Here is a 25683-nt window from a genome sequence, read left to right on the forward strand (position 1 = left end):
CAAGGTGAGGTAGCCAATTGGATACAAAATTGGCTTGACGACAGAAGACAGAGGGTGGTTGTCGAGGGTTGTTTTTCAAACTGGATGCCTGTGTCCAGCGGTGTGCCTCAGGGATCGGTGCTGGGTCCGCTGTTATTTGTTATTTATATTAATGATTTGGATGAGAATTTAGGAGGCATGGTTAGTAAGTTTGCAGATGACACCAAGATTGGTGGCATTGTGGACAGTGAAGAAGGTTATCTAGGATTGCAACGGGATCTTGATAAATTGGGCCAGTGGGCCGATGAATGGCAGATGGAGTTTAATTTAGATAAATGTGAGGTGATGCATTTTGGTAGATCGAATCGGGCCAGGACCTACTCCGTTAATGGTAGGGCGTTGGGGAGAGTTATAGAACAAAGAGATCTAGGAGTACAGATTCATAGCTCCTTGAAAGTGGAGTCACAGGTGGATAGGGTGGTGAAGAAGGCATTCAGCATGCTTGGTTTCATTGGTCAGAACATTGAATGCAGGAGTTGGGATGTCTTGTTGAAGTTGTACAGGGCATTGGTGAGGCCACACTTGGAGTACTGTGTACAATTCTGGTCACCCTATTATAGAAAGGATATTATTAAACTAGAAAGAGTGCAGAAAAGATTTACTAGGATGCTACCGGGACTTGATGGTTTGACTTACAGGGAGAGGTTAGACAGACTGGGACTTTATTCCCTGGAGAGTAGGAGGTTAAGGGGTGATCTTATAGAAGTCTATAAAATAATGAGGGGCATAGATAAGGTCGATAGTCAAAATCTTTTCCCAAAGGTAGGGGAGTCTATAACGAGGGGGCATAGATTTAAGGTGAGAGGGGAGAGATACAAAAGGATCCAGAGGGGCAATTTTTTCACTCAAAGGGTGGTGAGTGTCTGGAACGAGCTGCCAGAGGCAGTAGTAGAGGCGGGTACAATTTTGTCTTTTAAAAAGCATTTGGACAGTTACATGGGGAAGATGGGTATCGAGGGATATGGGCCAAGTGCAGGCAATTGGGACTAGCTTAGTGGTATAAACTGGGCGACATGGACATGTTGGGCCGAAGGGCCTGTTTCCATGTTGTAACTTCTATGATTCTATGATTCTATGATTCTATAAGGTTAAGGGGTGATTTTATAGAGGTGTTCAAGATCATGAACAGTTTTGATAGAGTAAATAAGGAGAAACTGTTTCCAGTGGCAGAAGGGTTGATCACCAGAGGACCTCGATTTAAGGTGATCAGCAAAAGAGTCAAAGGTGACATGAGGATACACTTTTTTTATGCAGCGAGTTATGATCTGGAATGCACTGCCTGAAAGGGTGTTGGAAGCAGATTCAATCGTAACTTTCGAAAGGGAGTTAGATAAATACTTAAAGGGAAAAAATTTACAGGGCTATTGGGAAAGAGCAGGGGAATGGGATTAATTGGATAGCTCTTTCAAAGAGCCGGCACAGGCAAGATGGGCCGAATGGTGGCCTCCTGTGTTGTAACTACTATGAACGATATATAAAATATATATGTACGTAATTGTATTAAATACTAATACCAGTGTTGCAAATGTGTAATATGTTATGTTGCCTTGTATGGTAAACTTGTTGCTGGTTTCTGATATCATTATGTATGTGTGGACGTAATATATTGTGCAAATCACAGAATAAATTATTAATACGGTACTGGTCTCTCTTCCAATCATCAGCCACTAAACCTCATCAACTCTCACCTGTTGAAGAAATCAAATATTGTTTCCTCATATGAAATGAGATCCTTAAGATCCGTTGCATGCTGTACCTTCCTGTTATGTCCTAGTTGTGCTTTTAAATGTAACAGCAATGAGATGGTGATTTGGTCCATTGAAATTTTTTCCTGCAGGAGATGCTCGCTCCTGTTATGACATGTGTAATGTAATTTGCATAACCCTGCTGTTTTCAGTTCTAATTTTTTATATACTGCATTCTTGTTAAACTTTACGGAGAGCACAACATGAACCTAGTATTTGACGTCATCTGAAATGTTATGGGTAGGGGATGAATGTAAAGGATAAGTTAGAATGAGATGGAGTTCAAAATCAGTATTTGAGGCGCAAACAGATACAGGTGGTTGGGATTGCCTGAAAACGCAGACGGAGCCCATATCTCCTGATCCAATTAAAATGCACTCTGTAGCCCGGAAATGACTGGCGACATTCGTGGATGAACACAACACATTCAAGAATGATATTCCTTTGTCTGCTATTAATGTTAACCCATTTAAATTAAATGGGTTCATATTTGTCTTAAAATTATGGACAGGAATGTCATACCGACACACCGTGCATTTGTTTGCTAATATCACCAATAATAGTTTCTAGGCTTTTAACAGAAGCAATTGCTTTGGCTAACCAGCATCAGCTATTATTTACTATTTTTCTTTAAAGTCAACATTCATATTTTGTTGATATTTATCCCTTCAGTCCCTTGCTGCTGTTCATCATCTATCCACACTGCATCAGATAGAAGAGTGGGATGGCTGTGGGTTTGATCCGAGTGATACAGAACAGTGGGGTGGGAATGGCTTTCCAGTTTTCCCTGCACTCTTGCTGCAAAGTGCTCCATCCAATAGTTTGGTTGAAAGTCATTTTATCATTTTCCAATTTCCTTTTAATTTGTTCTTCTTTTGTCTTGGAACCTGTCAGTTCTAAAAGATTTTGAAAGCTCATTAAAGATTTAAGAGCTTCAAAAGTGGAAGTATTTTACACTTGTGTATGGAGATTGAAGGGCGTAATCCTTTCCGGCTCATTGTTACTGGTAGAAATGGTTAGTGGAGTGATTCTCGTGCTAGAAACACATTGAAAATGGGCCGGATTTTGCTGTGAGTGTTCGACAGACTTGCACTGTCCCATAGACTTTCTGTGAGCTTTTGCGTGGCAAGGTCCTGAAAATTAGAAATCCAAAAAGCACGGCACCCTCTACAGGGCATCTGGGACCTGCATGGACAGGGCAAGTAACTGTGTGCCTCCTTAACCAATCAGATTGAAGAATCACTAATGAGCGGCTCAGTCAGAACCAGGAAGTGTAAGTTAGAATAGTGAATTCAATGTCAAATCTGGTAAAGAAAGCGAAATAAGGAGAGGGTAAGAACGATTGAATTAAGAACCCGAGATCCTATTTGTTCGCTAGCCCTGCCTTCGTGAACCATTAGAGGTGATTCTAGATCTGCACATTCTTAGAGCCTGGTGTCACATCCCTGATCATTCATGGTCAGCCACCAATGTGAAGGATTCATTGTTGTGATACTAATAGCGTCTTAAAAGAAAATGCAGGACAAGCACACTTAGCCGAGGTAACTTTTTTTATCAAATTAAATCATGTCAAATTTAAATTAGAATTTAGCTGTATTGTTAGGTTTTTTTTACCAAATGGTCTTTCCTGTTTATAAACAATGTCGCCTTTGAAATTCCATGACCCATCCAGTTGGTTCACACTGCAACTCCAGCAGGAGTGCAGTGCAAGGGTCAGAAAACAAGCCTATACCCAGATGTACTGTGGTCCAATCTCAGCTGCCAGTATCCACAGGCTGTTTCAAGGTGTGAAACCTCTATCCACCCCTTGTCAGAGGGGGCTGGGCCAAGGATGAAAACGCTCATTGCTGATATTTTCCATGTCCTTGGCCTCACAAGAACCTAGACTTGGAAGTTGATACAGCAAGTGATGAGGCATACTGGCTTCTTCAAGGGCGCAAGTGGCAACCACCATTGGGATCCAGGCCAAGGAAGCTCCTTGGCCACCTTACCTGGACCTGGAGGCAGAAGTAGGAATTCCCAGAAGCTTGGGGCCATTGGGTGCCTGAGATGTACCTATAGTAGTTAGGGTGCTCACCAGCTCCATGCTAACTAGATGTCTTCCCCATATCCCACAGTCTCTGGCGGGATCAGCGATGGAGGGCACTGCTGGGCACAATCCTGGTAATTGTGCTGAGATCACGGCCCATGCAATTTTGGGGTCGGTATGCATTTGGAAGTACCGAGGCAGTAGCAGGATGAAAACCTGTTGTGGAGTTTACAATAATGATCACAAAAACAAAATATGGAATGTAAAAAGGTTATTTGATCCATTGAGCCCATTCCTTCCAAAAGACTCTATACAGTTTGCATTATTATTGGCTTTACCCCACTTATGTAATCTGAGAACAGGTGAAAAACACAGTTAAGACTTCTTAGAAGAAAAATTCCTGTGCTATCTGTGTTGAACTCGCATCTTTCTCTAGTTTCTTTCCTATCTCCCCTCAAACCCTCTCTGAGCTCAACTTGACCATGAGACCCACCTCCTGCTCCCTTGACCCTATTCCTACCAAACTGCTGACCACCCAACTTCCCTTCCTGGCCCCCATGATAGCTGATATTGTTAACGTTCCCTCTCCTCTTCAAATCTGCCGTCATCATCCCCCTCCTCAAAAAAACCACCCTTGACCCCTCTGTCCTTGCGAACTAACGCCCCATCTCCAACCTCCCTTTCCTCTCCAAAGTCCTTGAACGTGTTGTCACCTCCGAAATTCGTGCCCATCTTTCCCGCAACTCCATGTTTGAATCCTTCCAATTAGGTTTCCGCCCCTGCCACAGTACTGAAACAGCCCTTATCAAAGTCACAAATGACATCCTATGTGACTGTGACCATGGTTAACTATCCCTCCTCATCCTTCTCGATCTGACTGCAGCCTTTGACACAGTTGGCCGCACCATACTCCTCCGTTGTCCAGCTGGGTGGGACTGCGCTCTTGGTTCCATTTTTATCTTTCCAGTCGTAGCCAGAGAATCGCCTGCAGTGGCTTCTCTTCCTGCTCCTGCACCGTTACTCCAGAGTCCCCCAAGGATCTAACCTTGGCCCTCTCCTCTTTCTCATCTACATGCTGTCTCTTGGCGACATCATCCGAAAACACATCAGATTCCACATGTACGCTGACGGCACCCAGTTCTACCCTCCACTGTGTATCATGTGTCACACTGCTTGTCCGTAATGGATGAGCAAAAATTTCCTCCAACTAAATATTGGGAAGACCGAAGCCATTGTCTTTGGTCCTTGCCGCAAACTCCGTTCCCTAGCCACCGACTTCATCCCTCTCCCTGGCCACTGCCTGAGGCTGAGCCAGACCATTCACAACCTTGGCGTCCTGTTGACCCTGAGATGAGCTTCTGACCACATATCGGCTCCATCACCAAGACCGCCTACTTCCACCTCCATAACATCACCCGTTTCCGCCCCTGCCTCAGCTCCTCTGCTGTTGAAACCCTCATCCATACCTTTGTTATCTCTAGACTTGACTATTGCAATGCTCTCCTGGCTGGCCTCCCATCTTCCACCCTCCATAAACTTGAGCTCATCCAAAACTCTGCTGCCCGTCTCCTAACTCGCACTAAGTCCCATTCTCCCGTCAACCCTGTGCTCGCTGACCTACATTGGCTCCTGGTCCGGGAACACCTTGATTTTAAAATTCTCATCCTTGTTTTCAAATCCCTTCATGTCCTCGCCCCTCCCTAGCTCTGTAACCTCCTCCAGCACTATAACCCATCGAGACCTCTGTGCTCCTCCAGTTCTTGCCTCTTGTACATCCCCGATTTTAATCACTCCACCATTGGCGGCCGTGCCTTCAGCTGCCTAGACCCTAAGCTCTGGAATTCCCTGCCTAAACCTCTCTACCTCTCTCTCCTCCATTTAAGATGCTCCTTAAAATCTACCTCTTTCACCCAGCTTTTGGTCATCTATCCTAATATCTCCTTACGTGGCTTGGTGTCGAATTTTGTTTGATAATGCTCCTGTGAAGCGCCTTGGGACATTTTACTACATTAAAGGTGCTATATAAATGCAAGTAGTTGTTGTTGTTTTTGACCCAGTGAGATAATCTAGCAGCACTCTAGAATATCAATCGGACTTTACAATCTAGAATATTCAGCTTTGACCAGTTGCATTCCACAAAAGAAACATCCATGGTTCCAGCATTACAGGCATGAAGTAATTCCTCATCTAATTCTATACTTATCCTTGTAATCTTCAATCCTGTTCCAAGCCAGATGTTCATCCAGTTCCTTTTCAAAGTAGTTAATCACCGTAGAATTAACTGCTTTTGATGGGAGTCTATTTCACATATCCAATACTTTATAGAAAATCTGAGGCTTGTTAAGTTTATAATCGTGCCCTCTAGTTCTGTGATCAATTTAAATAAAATTGATTGTATCTACATTCTATCATGCCTTACAGCATTTTAAAGAGATCAATAGTTTCTCTTATGAAAACAAGTTCAGTTCTTTGAGCTTGTCTTCATAATTTAGTTATCCGTGTCACTCTTCGCAGAACCATCTTCAATGCATCAATATCCTTTTGAAGTCTAATGCCACAGTTGTGATAGAAATAGTCCAAATGTGGCTTATCAATGTATGGGTTAAAATAATCTGTTTTGAGTAATTTTAATTCATTCTTGGGATGTGGTCTTCTTTGGCAAAGCCAGCATTTATTGCTCATCCTTACTTACTCTGAGAAAGTGGTGGTGGGCCCTCTGCAGGGATTCTCCTTGCTGTGTAGTCCATAATTCTTTTGTAGCGAACCACGTTAGCATGGGAATAGAGGCACGTACAGGCCAGACCAGGTAAGGACAGCAGGTTTCCTTCCCTAAAGGACATTAGGGAACCAGTTGAGTTTTTATGACAATCCATCAACTTCATGGTCATTTTACAGATACCATACCAATTTTTTATTCCAGATATTTTAAACTGAATTCAAATTCTGAAACGGCCATTGTGGGATTTGAACTCGCATCTCTGGATTAATAGTCCAGACCTCCTGGATTACTAGTGCAATAACGTAACCACTACACTATATTCCCATAAACTGTAATCAAATGCTCTCAATGTGCTTTCCCAGAAATTTATTAACCTCACATTGACAGAATTTTTATAAGGCACGTTCATTGTTGTTATGACGCAGTTTCAGCTTCAATAACGCACCGTGAAACATTATTGGCATCGGATGTGAAATCATTTTAATGAGGAAATTAGAACATTTTAAGTATGCAGGAGCAGAGATTTGCATTCCCTTAGTTCTAATATTATGCAAAACCTCTAGGTGAAGTATAACTGCACCATTAAAGTGAAAGTTTTGAATGTAAATATCAACCAATTTCATTTTCCACCTCTACCAATGGATATTGATGCAAAATAGCAACTATTTATTGAGTATATTTTTCATATTATCTGTTCCAATGCACATTGTTTTTTAGTTATCTACATTAAAATCCATTTACTTAATTTATCCAAATCTTATTGCAATCGTAGTCCCGATTTTAACTTGGGGCAGCAGTTGTGTGGCCAAAGGCTGAGGCCCAGTCAGGTTCCCACCCAAAACTCGCAGGATACGGCAGCTGGCCGGCGGATGGTAGGGTTATATCAGGCGGCAGAAGACCACTGCCTGGGACTGAAGGAACAGTTCCCAGCACTCAGCAAGTCGTTGGGAGGGCCTCGTGATTGGGGGACGGAGGCAAAGCTGGAGGCAGGGGAGGTGTGAAATTTCTTGTGGGGCCTGGAGGAGCACTCCAAAAGTAAAATAAAAATGTTTTTTGTGGGCCTCTTCTGGCCCCGACTCCTCTTTCTGCTAGGTTAGCCTGGTGGGAAAGTCACAATGACTTCTTCGCGCAGCCCTCTGATTAAAATAGCAGTTGGGCCCAGATGATGTCATCGGAACCTGATCTGCATATTTAAGGAAGGAACCCATCGGTTTCTGGCAGGCGTTCTTCCCGCCTGCTCGGAAGAGCAAGTTAAAGTCAAAACCTGCTGGAAGAGAGCGAGACATCGGTGGGTAAGATTTCCGGGTGGGCAGGGTTAATATGTCCTCTCCAACACGTGAAATATGGAGATACAGGAGAGGAAGATTTACTCTGTGCTAAGTGTAGCGAAATCCATTCTTCATAAACAAGTTTATGATTTTGCTACAGCTAGTGCATAGAGGAAATTTCCCCCCATGGTGCATCGTAAGCAAATTTTATAGTATTAATGAAAGTACTCTTATTTAAAATAGTTTAACCAGCAAGAAACTGGTCACTTCCTCTAGACAGAGCCTTGTTCACTTTTGATCACCCGCTCTCTATTGTCAAGTTAATTTTAAATTCAGTAAGTAGATATGGGGCTGAACTTCCGCACGGGTTGTCTCGTTTGTCAGCTGTAACTTCGATGGAAGAGCTGCGGAAACTCTGGAAAAACCGCACAATTCTCGTTTACGTCATTTTTCTGGCGTTTTCCCGGCTCTTCTGCCGAAGTTACAGCGGTCGAGCGGGAGAACCCGTGTGGAGATTCACCCACGTGTAACTAATTCGAGGATCTGCTTTTAATAGCCTGGTGTGGATTTCTGAAATAAAAATAGTAAATGCTGGAAACACACAGCAGGTCTGTTATCATCTAAAAATCTAGGTCAACACATTGAATATAAATCCTTCATCTGCATGAGGACGTTCTTTTTGAAAATTTTAAATGTGACTTTTTATCAAAAGTTTTATACTTCAAGAATATTCATTTTGTTACACTCCAATAAGGTATGATTGGAAAGATCTTAGTAGACTTGCATTTCCATCACTGCAGTTCACATTGCCAATAGATTAACTATTCTAAATTACCATGATAACATTATCCCCCACCCTTCCCAATGGAACTTCATAGGTACTTTGAAAGGCAAAGTCCCTCAAATACAACACAAGTACCTGTAGTAAAATCTAAATCAGTAATTATTTACCTTAATGAGAAAATCAGTGTCAATGTTGTATGTAAATTACAGTAAGTATATTTACCGATGGGTTTGGTATGGATCAAGAGTAGTGTTTACTGCAGATAATCTCATACAACTTGAGCCTTTTGAAATGATGAGAGGTCAGACTTAAAAGCTAACCAGAACTACCTGTAGTCATCTCAGTTGTGACAATTCATATTTTACCTGTCAGCATTCATTCATTCATTCAAAACTGATTGTCTAACGTGAAAGCACAAATTTGAATCCAATGACCTACACAATCCTATAACCTCTACGTAAAACTTTGATCTTCCTTGTAATTACATGTGATATAATTCTCTAGATACATAGCTTGGTTCAGTTTTAACTTTTATTTAATTGGTTACGGCATATCCCCCTAATGCAAATTGTTGTAGCGAGAGGGGCTGTTCCTTTTATAATGAAGAGTCAAAAGTCACTCGGGTATCTCCCGATCTTCATAGTGAAATTTTGATATGACAAATAAAAGAACAATGGCAGATGAAATTTAATGCAGGGGTGGCTGGTCAGGTGAGGCAAGTGAGGCACTGCCTCACCTAGACTTCCAGTGCAGAAGTTGTAGTTATGTCTCAGACTTGGAGTGGCTGAAGGCCCCTCTTGTGTCTGGGACTCAGAGCAGCTGACAGTTCTGGTGCAGTCAGTTCTTTTTTTAAAAAAATTGATTTTTTTGCCATTTCATCACAAAAACTAAACTTAAATGGCAGGCATGTGTCTTAGACTGTGGCACATGGTATAAATGCATGTGCGAAGGGCCTGTTGCCATGGTAATAACCTGGTTTGGTTAGGCATGCATAGTGAATGCCTCACCTATCAAAAGGCCGCTAGCTGCCACTGCAAATGTAAAATATTACATGTGGGAAGAAAATATGGGAGACGTGTACTTCCAAGGATGATGTTGAAGGAGACCTCGGAGTCTTGATAGACTTCATTCTCAACATATCTAAACAATGCAGTGTAGCAATCAGCAAAACAAATAGCCGACTGAACTATATAATAAAACATTAGAGTACAAGTCAGAAAAAGTCATGCTCTAGTCAGACTACACCTCAAATACTGTCTGTTCTGGGCACTGAAACACAGTGGCATTCAAGTGCTGGAGGCAGTTCAGGGAAGAACCACAAATCTGATCTGTAGAGTTAGAGCTCTGATGTATGAAGAAAGACTGGAGAAGCTTGGCTGTTCAACCTTGAAGGGAAGCATCTGAAAAATGATTTTATAGAAATGGCATAATGGAAAATTGCTTCAAACTAAATTGTGTGTAGGACAATAGGTTACAGGTTCAAACTAATAAAAGGCAAATTTAAGGCTGATGTCAAGAAGTTGTGCTTCATACGGAGAACGATCGATACATGGAATGAGCTTCTGGACAGAGTAGTGGAGGTGAAAACCTTGGAATTGGATGCTACAGTAGGGGAACTGTAGGGCCTATCTGTGTGGATGTACTAAGAAGGTGAGATGGTCTTCATTTGTATTTATCTCATGGTCTTGTGAATATTTTATTCTAATAGCAGAACAAGTTATCTTTTCAATTAATATTTTTCCGAATGGTTTCACTAACACTAGAGTGCTGATCAACTTTTTAGGCCTATCTCACGTAAATCCCATTGAGATATTAGTTAAATCTATTTCTCTAAGAATACAGATAAATCCTGATAAATAATTTGGCAAGAAACGTTCTAATTGGATCAGGAATTTCTATGGAGCAGGAAAGGCACATGGGTTGCCAAGGGAAGCTATATCAGAATGGGAAACTATATTTAATATACTCTCAGATGTTTCCATTGCAATTGTGTTGAAAAGAAATCGATATCCTACTTTAATGGGCACATTTTAACACAAAAGTGAAATCATGAACTTAAATTAGTGGACAACAATAATTAATTTTATCAAAATTAAGAACTCTCTAGAAATGACTTCATTTGATGTTCACCCTAGTGCTCTAAACATAAACCAAGAAATCAAGGTTAATATTCCTCAGGCTGTATTTTCTAGCTGGTGGGGACAGGAATTTGAGTGGGAAATCCCTTTCGAAGGATTCTACACAATTCACACATCACGTGAACTTCCAGCCAATCATTTAGGCTGACCTAAAGTGCTCTTGCACAAAATATTTGATATTAATATTTTAGTATTAAAATTGATTGCAATTACATGATGATGAGAACTTAACATGCTGCTCTTTTTAGGTGCCCTCGTGGTAGGAGTAAGCGAGGTGGCTGGTTGCTCTGTTTCAGCAGATAGCCCTTTTCCTCTATGTTGGGTCATTAGATAGCCTTGTAACTGCTTCCACTACATCTACTGCTGTGGTAGCTGGCCAGTCCTGCCTGTTCTCTTGCACATGTACTGTAATTTGAGTGGGGTTGGGGGTGGGAGGGCTGGATGGAGATGCAAGTGGCATCACCCAAAAAAATAATAGCAGCACCATACCTACTTCAGCTGCTGGGCACTTCTGCAGGCATGCTCATGATCTGTGAGAGAGCAGCTCTCTAGGCAGCAATGAGGGCATTGGAGACCTGTGTAATGGCTCTAATCATCTGATTCCTCATCACACTGACAGAAGGTTCTTTTGGAACCCAAGGTCTCCATGGCAGCTGTGAGAGCAATTGCAAAAGATATTCCCTTTGTGTGCAGGACCTCTTGTGGTTCTATCGCAAATGCCCTTGGAGTTGTCACACTCCATGTCGGTCTGCAGTTCAGGTAAGCAGTTATGCATGATTACACAGACTTCTCCACATTCATCACTACCCCTTCAAGAGTGTTTAACACACACTGCAGTGACTGAATGAAACTGATGCTCAGGTGGCAGCTTTCTTTTAAATGCAGGCCCCTTGAGGTCTGAATCTCAGGGTTTTGAAGCTGAGGAAGAACACATGCTGGCCCTCTAAGCAGAAAGTTCCTGCTCTCATTCATGTATACACCCTCCTCAAACTGACAGTCCGAATCCACCTGTCCTGGTGCTTGCAGCGAGTGGAATGAATAACACAGAATGTGGTGAGGTGCTAAGTTTTTAAACTATACACCGATATTTCTCTTGTGATGTGCACCACACACCAGGCTCATAAACAAGCCCTTGCTCCCTATGGACTGAAGGATGATTTCACATACACAATATCTGGTAATGTAGTGTTGCCTCGGGGTTGAACAGAAACCCTTGTTATATACTTAGCTTCCTAGACTTTAGAAAATAGAAGAATTAAACATTCTATCAGACGATGGTGTAGGCTATAAACTACAGAACATGTTTATTAAAAATAACAGCTATGCATTAGCATTGACAATACACATCTTGCAGTGTCTTTCCAGAACTTTTAACTTGCGCACCCTCTATGGGTACAAAACTAATAAGACGTGCAACACTTCACTAACACTACCAATAATGCTAAATCGGAATCAATGGCTTTGACATAGAAATCATATGTGGGGAGTCAATACGTCGCCTTTGCATGAGTTGCAGTACAGTGGTATGAGTAAGTAGGAGCACTCCAGATGGGATATACCATTTGTACCCATTGAAGTTGAAAACTGTGCTACAGAAAAAAAACAAAAGGCCTGATTTTAACTGCGAGCCGGTTTTGGGGTGGCGGGGTGGGTGATGAGTAGAATAGATAGAAACTCATCCACTGCTCCAGAAATAAGGCTTGGGGTTTTTGAGTGCCGGCCCTCATTTATATTCCCCCGGCTGACTTCATACCCGGGCGGGATGTGACAAAAAATCATGTGGCCTGCCTGTCGATAACAGGCAGGTGGTGGGATTGCATGCTAGGACTGTTCTGTGGGGGACAAGTCTGAGGCACGGGAGGCCTAAACTTTCCTTGTGGGGCCTGGATCCTCCAGGTAAGTAAAAAAAATAAAGTTTAAAACCTAACCAGTTTGGGCCTCTCCTGACTGTGGATCTTCTTCCCTGCTGTCTTCATCTGGCAGGAAAGCCACTGCGGCAATTTTAACTGCCCAAGCGCCCGGTTTCCCCAGGCAGGTAGGGTTAAAATTGCCCTCAATGTGCCTTCCATTGTTGAATCAAAGTTTATCAAATTAGAGCAATGATTTCCTGCTGCAGTAATAGCACGCATATGAAGCTATGAAAGAGCTGTAGTATTGTCTGAGTGCTTCGTGTGCAGCCTTCGTCCAATTGTAACAGGTTGAGAAGAAACTCTCTTTGGCATGTATACTCTGCCAATTGAACTTGCTGAGCAAAACTGCTGCTTAGCCCTACCGTGACAGATTTCCAGAGATTACCAATTGTCTTCCTAATCTAATCCCAGATCTTCTCATGTTGGAGACTGTGTTCATCCTTTGTGTTACCTCCTCCTATACTATCTGCATAACTGTCCTGTGAGGAGGGTGTCCTGGACTGCCAAACCAGGAAGTCCTCCTTTTGTCCATTAGCTGTAGGAGCAGCTCCACAGTTGTATCACTGAATGGATGTGTTAATCAATGCTGTTGATTCATTAGCTTGTATAAAAAGCAAAGATTTTGGGCCTGCGATTTCCCGTCTACTTGGCAAAAAAAGCTCCTTTAAATACAGCTGCATTATTTTGTTTCTATATGTTTGTACATAAGAGTTTCCATATATGTATCTTTTACAGAAGATATTTTTAAACCTATTTGATGCAGGCCTTTTATGAGCTGCAGTTGCACAGAATTTCCAGCCTCTACATTAATTGAGCAGGCCAAACCAGGTGGGGAACTTGCCACAAATAACTAATAAGGCCAATCCTGGAAGACTGAGCAAAGTCAACATTTCAAAAATGTGTGGGTGCAAAGCTTGCAGCTCTCTGGTCATGGCTGTAAAATAGTGGGAATGGTAATCTATCCTCATAACCTTTTCTTTGATAGAGATGAACCATTAGGTGCATATAAAAATACATTTTAACCAAGATTTTCAGAATTGGCACACTCTGAAATCATATCTAACAATTATTGACAATTTTCAGAATCTTTATATCAGTATTTGAAATTGTCATCTTATACTCTGTTGACTGCATTTGAATCACAGTGAATTCATAGCAGATGCTAGTATTCCTGTTTTCAGCTGCTCTTATTTAGTCTTTTATTTAAACATTTGTCTCTGTTGCTTCTGATCACAAACCAGTAAACATCATCTATGGCAATGTGCAGAAAATGGACAAAATTCAAAGCATTATTTTATTTACAATTGGCATTATTACTTTGTGAATTTCCATTAAATGTAGTACAGCTATTCCATTTTCTCCCCTTAGCAGTGATACATGGTCGGAGGGCCCCACCAAAGGGGGCAGAGACAGGGTAACAATATTTGAGGCATATCAAACTACAGAAGCATTAGTCCTTTGCAAAAATTGGGCTATAGTCCAACACCCACTAGGAACTGGGGTCAGATTGCACACACTTCTTTCATCTAGGACTGATAGTTAGCAGGGGGAGGAGATTTTTGTTTCCTCAATGATGACTGGACTCATTCCTACCTCTTGGAGATGAAAAGAATATGCTAACCAACTGAACTACTCAGTGCCCTGGATCCATTCATTTTGAAAAATATAAATTCTTAATTTGCTATTAAGTTACACCAGGCATAGAACAGGAGTTGGATAATATTGAGAGGCCTACAGCCTTGCTGTAGAATTAAAAACTAAAACTGACAGCAAATTATCCTATGTATTTTGAAGATGACATTATAAATAATCATTTTTCTATATCGCTCACATTTACTCAATCATTCTTTTACATCTTTGTCCACACCTTTATTGTTTGAGCCTTCTAAAATTTCGCATTCATCTAAATACCTCAGTGAAGTGGTACTTCTGTTAAATTAGTCTCACAGGTTGGTATATGTATTATATCCTAAACACATTCAAAATTGTGTTTTGCAGTTTCACTACAGATAGCAACCAGAAGAATTCCCCTTCCAAATACTTCATTTCAGATCCTAAAATAAAATTTAATATAGACAATGAAGTAGTTTAATGTCAGCCAAGTATTAAATATGGGGCAATGCATTAGTGTCCTTGTCACGCTCCCTGTGAGTAATTGATTTATTGGTGAAATTAATGGTGGAACCAGCAGACCGAATCTGAGAATTTTCAGCTCCTGGTCAATTGGCTAATAACGACAATGACTGTTCCAGCCAGAAAGGTGGCTTTCTGGCCATAGGCCCAGCATTGCGAATCCTACAACTTAATGTTGAGGGTCTCTCAGCAACAGTGCTGATGATTGAACACTGTCTCTATCCGCCACAAGGTTGACATAATTTGTCTTGAAAAAAGCCCACATTGCAGCAGATGAATCTGGTCTCTTTTGCTATTGATGGATTCGACTTGGCATGTGATGTGTCCATAACAATATCTTAGATGCAACTCATGCCCTATCCACTAATCATTGTGATGTTATACAGTTTAGTGGTTTTAAGATTGCAAACATTTATAAGCCACCAAGTGAAACCTGGGAAAACAAACTATTCCCATGCCTTACTCACCCAGTTATCTATATTGGTGACTTTAATAGCCACTATACAGACTTGGGTTACTCACAATCCAACAAAGATGTCGATCAGTTACATAGAATTATATAGTGCACAGAACAGAAACAGGCCATTCGGACCAACTGGTCCATGCCGGTGTTCAGTTCCACACAAGCCTCCTCCCACCCCCCTTCATCTCAACATAACCTTCTATTCCTTTCTCCCTCATGTGTTTATCCAGCTTCCCCTTAAATGCATCTACGCTATTTGCCTCAACTACTCCATGTGGTAGTGAGTTCCACATTCCTACCACTCTGTGGGTAAAGAAGTTTCTTCTGAATGCATTGCACGCAGTGGTTACAATACAGTTGGACAGTCTTCTCTAGGTCTTAACAGCTATGGGACCGTAGCAACAAAATGTTCCCTGATTCAGCACCAATTGGCATTAAATTGCCAACTCAAAGAAGCCAGGGGATGGCTAATGTCTTCTGTGAGGACCTATTTTTGGGGCTGTGTAGAGGGAGTTTTACTCTGTATCTAACCCATGCTGTACCTGCTCTGCAAGTGTTTGGTGGGACAGTGTAGAGGGAGCTTTACTTTGTATCTAACCTGTGCTGTACCTGACCTGGAATGTTTAATGGGGCAGTGTAGTGGCAGCTTTACCCCGTAACTAACTTGTGATGTACCTGACCTGGGAGTGTTTGGGGCTGTGTAGAGGGAGCTTTACTCAGATGGCATCTGTTAATGACTTTGGCCTAATCCACGACCCTAAACAGTGTGGCAACTTCCACTTAGCGAAATGGGGTCAAGACTACTCCCCTGACATCTGCTGGGTCATATCACTTAACAGTTTCACAACCAGCACTGCTTACAATGACTTTCCACGCAGTCAACACCGACAATCACATATCTATGTTGGATTGTGAGTTCCACCGATCAAAAAAAAAGTACAAGGAAACCCTAATGGAACTTCAGGAAAGCTAATTGGAGTTTGTTTAGAAAGACTTTTGAACGAATTGTTACTGTCCCACAGCATAATATCCCAATTGAGGAAGCTTACAAACACTTTTGTGGCACCATCAACAAAGCTGCAAAATCCACAATCCCAAGTGACTTTCTCCCCTTGTACACATCGTGCCTGGACAAAGTGCACTGCCCTGTTGAAACTCTCCGAGGAATCTGGTGACTCAGATAACGCAGACCACCTGCTTGAATAACTTGATGCAGCTTGTTGAGCCTGTTGGGTAGAGTAAACTTCACAGATGGACTTAACTTGCTTGAATCAGAAAAGCTGTAGCCTCATCCATCGCCTGGGTGCTGCTCAATGTCCACCAGCACAGACCTGATCATCTGTGTCAGCCATATCACTGTCAGTCACCTACTAAAACTGGAAGAGCCCCCTGTAAAAAAAAAAGTCTTTGAATGGAAAGTACATGATTGGCTGAAATTATATGCCGAGGCTGAATACACTAAATAAATAAAATAGTATGTATACATTTTCTGCCTAACGAAATATTGCTACTGCAAGATTCCAGTGGATTCCATTATAGTTTTCAAAAAGAAGGAAAGAAAGGCTTGCGCATTTCACGACCTCAGGAAGTCCCAAAGCACCTTACAGTCAACAAAGTAATTTTGAAGTGTAGTCACTGTTGTAATGTAGGAAGAAAGGCAGAGCTCAGAATTCTTGTATGCATGTTGTTTTAACTTGTTCAATTCATACAAGAATGTTATTGGAGTTGAAACCTGTTCGATGAAATTCCGAGATTGAAAAAGAATCACATTTATGGGATCATTCCCAGCAAGTCTATTAATTCCTTATACTGACATTTTCTTTTGATTTGTCCCTTATGAAGTAAGACTCCATGCTGACTAACTCATCAATTATAAACTATTAAGGTAATATTAGTGCAAACACTTTTATGATCAAAAGCAAAATGTGATTTTATCCAGTTTGCCCTCTATTGCACCAAGGTGGGTAAAATTAGAATTTTAACAAGTGCCATATAAATCTACTTGATATTTTAAAAATCTTTTCCTTTATCTGCCAATCCATACCCCTTTCTCCCTCTCCTCCTGAAAGTGTTGAATCCTTACTGGGGTACAGTTCCATGGACAGTAGTACCCCTCTGGTACTTTGTCCAGGTGACTAATGTTCATGTGAGAGTGGATAGCAAGTATCGGCAGGCTATCTGTTCAATAGGGGACACTACAGCCACGCCTTCTCCTGCCCTCACCTGAGTTCCACATATGTCCACTTTCAGCAGGGAGGTAGGGTTGCTCATTGTAAGGATTTGATTGTATATAAAATTATGGATTACATTGTAAACTAATAGTAATAAGTATAGAAGGGCTTACAAGGCTGGACTTCAACTGAGGAGACCTAATGACACTAAAAGCATAAAGGCGATTGGCTTTCTGAACATCTGCAGAGCCTTGAGATTTAATTAGAGCTTTCAGCTTTCTCAACAGCACCTGATCTTGTGTATATATTGTACACTATAGCCACATCTTGTAACACCTACTGTTCGAATTATGCTACTGCTACCCCGAGCGCTGAGAAAAGTGATGACAGTTGCAATCGACACAGTAGTGACTTTAATGAAAGGATATAACAGCCGACAGTAATGTTTACAAAGATTTAATAAGATCACGTAGTCCAGGGGATGGCAAAATAAGGCTGACTTTCTTTGGCAATTTATAGAATAATCATATCATTAGTATATATCGTTTTGGGTTAACATGGTATAGGATTTTCAAGCTTGAATATTTATGGCAGCACCATGTGACACACAAACAAAGAAAGAGCTCAGACATGGAAGGGAATTTAATGGAATGGATTTTTTGGTGGGAGAGTCAAGTACTCATATATCATAGTTTGGGATGGACAGATGACGTGCTTGAAACATTTTATAATACCCATGATTACCCCTGTACAGGAGGGTAATGGTGGCACTGGTCATGATAATGGTGGGACTGGCAAGCTCTGGGAGGGTGGTAGCAGCAGAGAGGAGGGAAACAATTGTATATGATGGGCCTGGATGTAAAGAAGTCTGCCAGAAGTTCATATGGTTTGATCCAATTTTTTCTCGATGAATATTGTTTTCAGTGGAATCACTGCAAAATATCATAAAAGTTAAAGATTTATTTGATAAGTCTGTGCAGACTATGATATTGTACTGATCTGATCTCACTGGTACTGATACAAATGAATGACCATGAATGTACACAGTTTTTTTTGATGCTGAGGTAAAAGTTATACTTCTAACAGAATAACCTGAAATTATTTGGCAGTGTTGGTTACTCCTGCAGATATTAAAGATCATATTGAAAGCTTACTTAACACTAGGATGATTAAATCATAGTATCTTAGTAAGTACAGAACAGGAGAGTGCCATTCGGCCCATCGTGCCTGTGCTGGCTCTTTGAAACAGCTGTCCAATTAGTCCCATTACCCTGCTCTTTCCCCATAGCCCTGTAATTTTTTTCCCTTCAAGTATTTATCTAATTCCCCATTGAAAGTTACTATTGAATCTGCTTGCACCACCTTTTTACAATTCTATGCATTCCAGGTCATTACAACTCACTGCGTTTAAAAAAAAATGTTTCCTCATGTTGCCTCTGGCTCTTTTGCCGATCACCTTAAATCTGTGTCCTCTGGTTACTGACCCGTCTGCCACTGGAAACGGTTTCTTCTTATTTACTCTATCAAAACCTTCTTGATTTTGAACACCTCTATCAAATCTCCCCCTAGCCTTCTCTGTTCTAAGGGGAATGATCCCAGCTTCTCCAGTCTCGCCACATAACCAAAGTCCCTCATCCTTGATACCATTCTAGTAAATCTCTTCTGCACCCTCTCCAAGACTGTGACATCCTTCCTAAAGTGTGGTGCCCAGAATTGAACACAATACTCCAGCTGAGGTCTAACCAGTATTTATGAAGGTTTATCATAACTTCCTTACTTTTGTACTCTGCACCTCCATTAATAAAATACCCCCTTTAAAATTGTACCATTTAGTTTATATTGCCTCTCCTCATTCTTCCTACCAAATTGTATTTCTTCACACTTCTCTGCATTAAATTTCATCTGCCACGTGTCAGCCCATTTCACCAGTGTGTCTATGTCCTCCTGAAGTCTGTTGCTATCCTCCATCTTGTTTACTATATTTCCGAGTTTTGTGTCATTTGCAAACTTTGAAATTATATCCTCTGTACCCAGGTCCAGGTCATTAATAAAAGAGCAGTGGTCCTAATACTGACCCCTGGGAACAACACTATATACTTGTCTCCAGTCTGAAAAACAACTGTTCACCATTGCTCGCTGCTTTCTGTCCCTTAACCAATTTTGTATCCATGGTGCCGCTGTCTCTATAATCCCATGGGCTTCAGTTTTGCTAACAAGTCTATTATGTGGTACTTTATCAAATGCTTTTTGAAAGTCCATATACACAACATCAACCACATTAACATTTTCAACCCTCTACGTTACTTCATCAAATAACTCAATCAAGTTAGTCAAACACGATTTTCCTTTAACAAATCTGTGCTGACTTTCATTTATTAGCCCGTACTTTTCCCGGTGCCAATTAAATTCGTCCTGGATTATTGTCTCTAAAAGGTTCCCCACCACCATTAAGCTGACTGGCCTGTAATTGCCGGGTTTATCCCTTTCCCCTTTTTTGAACAGGGGTGTAACATTTGCAGTCCTCCATCACCATCCCCATATCTAGGGAGGATTGGAAGATTGTGGCCAGAACCTCTGCAATTTGCACCCTCACTTCCCTCAGTAACCAATGATGTATCCCAGCTGGACGTGTGACTTTTCTACTTTGAGTACTGCCAATCATTTAGTACCTCCTTTATTTTTATCCTATCCAATATCGTTACTACCTCCTCCTTTACTGCTACAATGACAGCATCCTCTTCTCTAGTGAAGAGAAATAGCTGCAATGCAAAAGTAACACTTTCTATTTGCACTACCCCGGTCAAGTGAATAGCTTGGACCCAAGCTCAAAAAGGAGCTTTTCCTTTTTAAACTAAATTAATACAGTGGTGAGCATTGTAGAAAGAATATTCATGAAATCTACCATACCTTCTAATAACTTTTCTGTACTTGACCAAAAAAGCAGGAATTATTCTTTCTGCATAAAAAACACTTTTTGTTTTGAGTACAGGATTAATGATAAAAGCATCCGTAAAGCTGAGTTTTAATTTGAGTTTTCATTCTTACCTAAGGATAGCTGAAAATATATATGCTTCCATTCAAATCTAATACACTGACAGTAGATGGATAATGGCATGTTACCATTTTCCACATTCATGAAACGAGTAATATTTAATATTTTAAATGTTTAAGAAAAATAAGAAGGTATTATTGTTCTTAACATTTTCAGGAAAAAATGGAATGTAGTCATTGGTAATGTAAATATGGTAATACACAGCCTATGTGCTGACATATGCCAGCACTTTCATGGTATAGTATTTGATTTTCTTCCTTTAGTTTCCTTAATTCTTTACTAAAAATGAAATGCAGCTCCTTGATCCTACAGAGGTTGAATATTAATGGGCATTACACCTGGCATGATAAGACGTGTTGTTATGGTGGCATGCTGCTGAGGTAATTTGCATCCTCATGAGACACTACCACACCTAACCGACATCAGATGTGGTCAACTTCAGTTATTAAAATTAACAACTCTATGTACAGTTTTACAGAAAATGAATTGTAGCCAAAGCAGATTCAATTATTTATTCTTGTAAAGTGTAATGCCTCAGAGGTAGGGGGCAAACAAAACTTAGTTATTTTTTATTGCTGATAAAGTATAGACTGCAGTATTCAGAAGGATGACTCTATCAGTGTACTTACGGATTGACTTCTACTTTCAAAGGTAAATGTTGAAGAAGACACTATTGAAATGTTACCAAAATCAAGACGCGCGCTTACGATCCAGGAGATTGCTGCACTTGCAAGATCATCTTTGCATGGTAAGTAGGGATGCACATTTGGATAAAAACACACTTTGGAATCAGATGATCTAAAATTTGAATTCTCTGAAGTGTGAAAACTCAGACAATTATGAGTGGAGATCCTATCTCCAATCAATAACAATTTGCATTTATACAGTGCTCCTCACGTGTGGAAAATGTTCTCCGAGTGGTTATAATAAGGAAGAAAATGATGCAGTGGACACACAACATGGGAACAAGGAGAGAAATAGAGCCTGGACAAATTGGAAATGCATCCTCTGCTTGATATCTCTTCTACACATGAAAATTTTCACATAATGAAACATGGTAGCTTAGGTTTTAAATTATTGTTTCTTAAAATTTACTGATGAAAATTTATAAATTCCTTGAAGAAAGTAAAAGCCAACTGATTGGAATAAGGGAATTAAGGAGATTAATTATTAAAATTGAATGGTTAGTTGGGGTCTGTGCTGATAGCTGTACCATTCTTGCACACATTGGCCCCAAACCTAACTCAGGAATGCGCACACCTTTTTAATTCACTTGGTTTTACTTCACCCCCAATTATCTATATGTAACTGCATTACTGTTGCAGTTTTAACAGTGGAATTGATTGTTTTATTTGTGGACTTAATTCAAAATAATCCCATTTTTCACATGTCCCTTCTAAACCAATTTCTTATTTTTTGTTCAGGTTTTTCCCAGGTGGTAAAAGACCATGTCACTAAACCTACAGCCATGGCTCAGGGCCGAGTTGCTCACCTCATAGAGTGGAAAGGCTGGTGTAAGCCTATGGAGTCTCCAATGACTCTTGAGATTGATTTCAATTCCTACTCAGACTTAAGTGAAGGAGAACAGGAAGCAAGATTTGCAGCAGGTAGATCAACTTTTAAACCCAGCCATTAACTATATGTATCATTTGATGGACTGCTAGTCCCATATAAACATGTTGACAAAATCTGCTTGATCTTTTGTGGTAAAAGCAATGTATATTTTGTGAATCATGTTTTTGATGATTATTATGAATGATAATTGTGCTGTCAGCTTGTGTGGAGTACTGATTCTAAGTACTAATAGAAAGATAAGTAAAGAGATGAAAAGTGACATATATAGAGTGAATTTTATAAGTAGTGGGAAGAACTAGAATAATTTAACTGGATTATTAGAATTGGTACTGTCATTTTTAGTACCATGTTAGAAATTTTAAGTGCAGTAACTGATCTTAATTTTATGCCCATTTTAATTTTTTCTGAAGATGAAACTCACTCTTTTAAAAGGTATTTTTTCTCTCTCTCTCGTTCTTTTGGTCTCCCCATGCCGTACACCATCCTTGTGCTTCTTCGAAAAAGTGCCATCAGATTTTTTGCATCCACTTGAACAGCCAGACGAGATCTCGGTTTAACATCTCATCTAAAAGTTGGCACTTTTAAGAGTGCAACAATTCCTCAGAGCTGCACTGAAGTGTCAGCCTAGATTTATGTGCTCAAGTCTTTCTGTGGGGCTTGAAATTACAAATCAGAACTACATGAAGCCTGTACTTGTGCACTGCAACAGCTAATGGACAATAACCGTAGTTTCTGCATCTGTGCTTCTCAACTCAACTCTTTTTCATTTGGAAAGTTGACACGAACACATGAAGAAATAACCCTTTAAAGTACATAATTGTTACTAAATTCCTGTTGGCATGGAAACTGTCCTGGTTGGGGAATGTGCCTTCATGTTGATAATGAAATACAGACCATGTTAAGTTTATGATGAGTAGTCGTATATCTCAGATAATTCAAGCAACCAGGGTAATCAGCGCGTGCATGCTTGTGCATGTACCATCTTCTAATTTTTAGAGGAAGTCAGGATAACACAGTCAGCACAAATGATGCTCTGAAAGAATATTACTGTTTGGAGTCTGAACTCATGCTACAAAGGTGATAGTAGTCTCGCTTTATAACCTGTAAATGAATATGTTTTATACACAGTAGACTGGTTCTGTCTATACAGAGAGGTTGAGGCTATTAAGCAACCTGATGTTTGGAGGGTGTGTATTACACACAAATGAATGTGTATATTACACAGTAGACTGATTCAGCCAATACTGAGAGGTTTAAACTGAGACTACAGTGGAACGTAGTGTAAGATAGGTAGGTAGCAGTTTAAGTCCAGAGAAACAACTCAAAGACATGTTTGTGGATTGACTTCAACTGCTATATGCTATCCTGCTACTGGGTTCCAAGATAAGAAACTGTATTGAAGAGATTATTGGGTAGTATCCAGTTTAGAGATCAGAAGGGACAAGCAGATTTTGATAAATTGGCACCAAAACTCCTTTGTATTTTTGGATATTCTGGGGTGTAGAATTAGCGTAACACAATTCACTCAGTTACAAATTGGGATGGGAGCCCTTTCTGCTTGTTTTTTTACCCCAAAATAGATGTGCCCAAGTTCCTGATCATTGTTTAGGGCTCCCGCAATTCATCTGCCAAATCCCTAGTTAGCTGATTTAAATTTATGTAAATGAATGCCAATAATGTTGGCGTGCTGAAATCCCATAGGTTACACTAGCAATGCACTGACTTAGAAAGGAGGGGTGAGGCCATGAGGAATTTGAACATGAGGTTGAGCATTTAAAATCTGAGGTATTGATGGACCGGGGACCAATCTATGTCGGCGAGCACTGGGGTGATGGGTGAGCAGGACTTCATGTGGGTTAGGATACGGGCAGTGGAGTTTTTGATGAGCTCCAGTTTATGAAGGTTGGAAGAAAGGAGACCGGCCAGGAGAGCTTTGGAATAGTCAAGACTAGAGGAAACAAAAACATGGATGAGGGTTTCAGCAGCAGATGGGCTGAGGCAGAGGAGGAGACGGGCAATGTTATGGAGGTGGAAGTAGGTAGTCTTTGTGATGGAGAGGATATAGGGTCAAATAGTAGGCTGAACAAGACTGTTCGCAACCTCAGCATGAGACAGTGGCTGGGGACTGGAATGGAATTAATGACGAAGGAACAGAGCTTGTGGCGGGGGCCGAATACAATGGTTTCAGACTTGACCAATGTTTAATTGAAGGAAATTGCGGCTCATCCAAGACAAGCAGTCTGACAGCACACAGGTAGTGGAGGGGTTAAGAGAAGTGGTAGTGACATAGTTGGGTGTTCTCAGCATACATGTGGAAGCTGACCCTGTGTCTTCAGATGATGCCACCAAGTGACAACATGTAGATGAGGAAGAGGACCAAACATAAACCTATGGGGGGAGTCCAGATGTAGTGGTGCAGGGGCAGGAAGAGAAGCCATTTCTGGAGATGCTCTGGCTACGATTTTATAGGTAAGAATGGAACCAAGCATGGTATTAATCGGGACAATGGCAGAGGAGGATGGTGTGGTCGACTGTGTCAAAGGCTGCAGAGAGGTCAAGGAGGACGAGGAGAGAAAATGAACCATGTTCACAGTCACAGAGAATGTAATTTGTCACTTTTATTAGGGCCGTTTCAGTACTTTTTTTGCAGCAGCGGAAACCTAATTGGAGTGATTCAAACATGGAGTTGCAGGAAAGATGGGCACGGATTTGGGAGGCAACAACATATTCCAGGACTTGGGAGTGGAGAGGGAGATTGGAAATGGGACAGCAGTTTGCAAGGAGAAAGAGGTTGAGGGTGGGTTTTTTTGTGGAGGGGGTAATGACAGTGGTTTTGAAAGGGAGGGGAAATACTACCTGAAGAGAGGGAACCATTTTCAGCTAGCATGTGGGCCAGGAAGGGAAGTAGTTTAGTGGGAATGGGGTCAAATTAGTAGGAAATGGGTCTTATGCACAAGATGAGCTTGGAGAGAGCATGAGGGTAGATCGGAGAGAAACTAGAGAATAATACAAGTATGGGACTAGGGCAGGGGAGAGCCTGGAGGAGGTTTGGCTTGGAGGGCAACATGAAGCGGGATACAAACAGCAGAGGCAGCTGAGCGGACAGTCTCAATCTCAGTGACAATGAGCTCTTTGCACTTGTTATGGGTACAGGTGGAGGGTGCAGGGGTGAGGGGTTTAAGAAAATGGTGGTAGCGAAGAAAAGAAGCCTGGGGGGGGGGGGGGGGGTTACCTTTGCTCTCTCGGATAATCCTGGAGTAATGGGTGGTTTTGGCATAGGAGAGGTTTGGCTTGGAGGGCAACATGAAGCGGGATACAAACAGCAGAGGCAGCTGAGCGGACAGTCTCAATATCGCCTGATATTTTATAGCAAGACCTGGTGATGGATGGCTAAGCCAATTGTGCACCAGATGCACTCTGGAATTGAGAGTGTGAAAATGGGGGCCATACAAGGGGGAATGACCAGAATGGGAGAGAGTAAGGGTTTTACTGGGGACAAGGGCATCAATGGTGGAGGTGTGGGTGAACCTGTATTTGATCTCCTCATAGCCTTTTTTGTTCCAGTGGAAATAGTCTCAGTATCTCAAGTTCTCCTGTTGACTTAGCCGGTGGATAAAGGCATTGCTCAGTACACCACTAAATCATAAAGACTAGAAG

At 41.2% G+C, this 25683-nt stretch overlaps 1 protein-coding gene and 1 long non-coding RNA gene across 4 annotated transcripts in view; one reads left to right on the plus strand and one right to left on the minus strand.

Annotated features, from left to right (window-relative positions):
- Nucleotides 1-25683, plus strand: part of fam131ab (family with sequence similarity 131 member Ab) — a 58088-nt gene that overhangs the window by 17924 nt on the left and 14481 nt on the right. Inside the window, exons 3-4 of the mRNA XM_067994634.1 lie at nucleotides 21103-21199; nucleotides 21876-22058. Coding sequence (XP_067850735.1) covers nucleotides 21103-21199; nucleotides 21876-22058 — 280 coding nt within the window. The remainder of the gene's footprint in view (nucleotides 1-21102; nucleotides 21200-21875; nucleotides 22059-25683) is intronic.
- The window catches only part of LOC137331044 (uncharacterized), a 61402-nt gene that overhangs the window by 13455 nt on the left and 22264 nt on the right, over nucleotides 1-25683 (minus strand). For 2 of the 3 annotated variants that reach the window (XR_010965363.1, XR_010965362.1), the window contains exon 2: nucleotides 6506-6642. This is a non-coding gene — a long non-coding RNA (uncharacterized lncRNA). Of the gene's footprint in view, nucleotides 1-3980; nucleotides 4030-6505; nucleotides 6643-25683 lie in introns of those variants that run through there. The other variant, XR_010965361.1, reaches the window with a different exon arrangement.

The sequence above is a fragment of the Heptranchias perlo genome, chromosome 13, assembly GCF_035084215.1.
Source record: "Heptranchias perlo isolate sHepPer1 chromosome 13, sHepPer1.hap1, whole genome shotgun sequence".
In the NCBI taxonomy this organism is placed as follows: Eukaryota; Metazoa; Chordata; class Chondrichthyes; order Hexanchiformes; family Hexanchidae; genus Heptranchias; species Heptranchias perlo.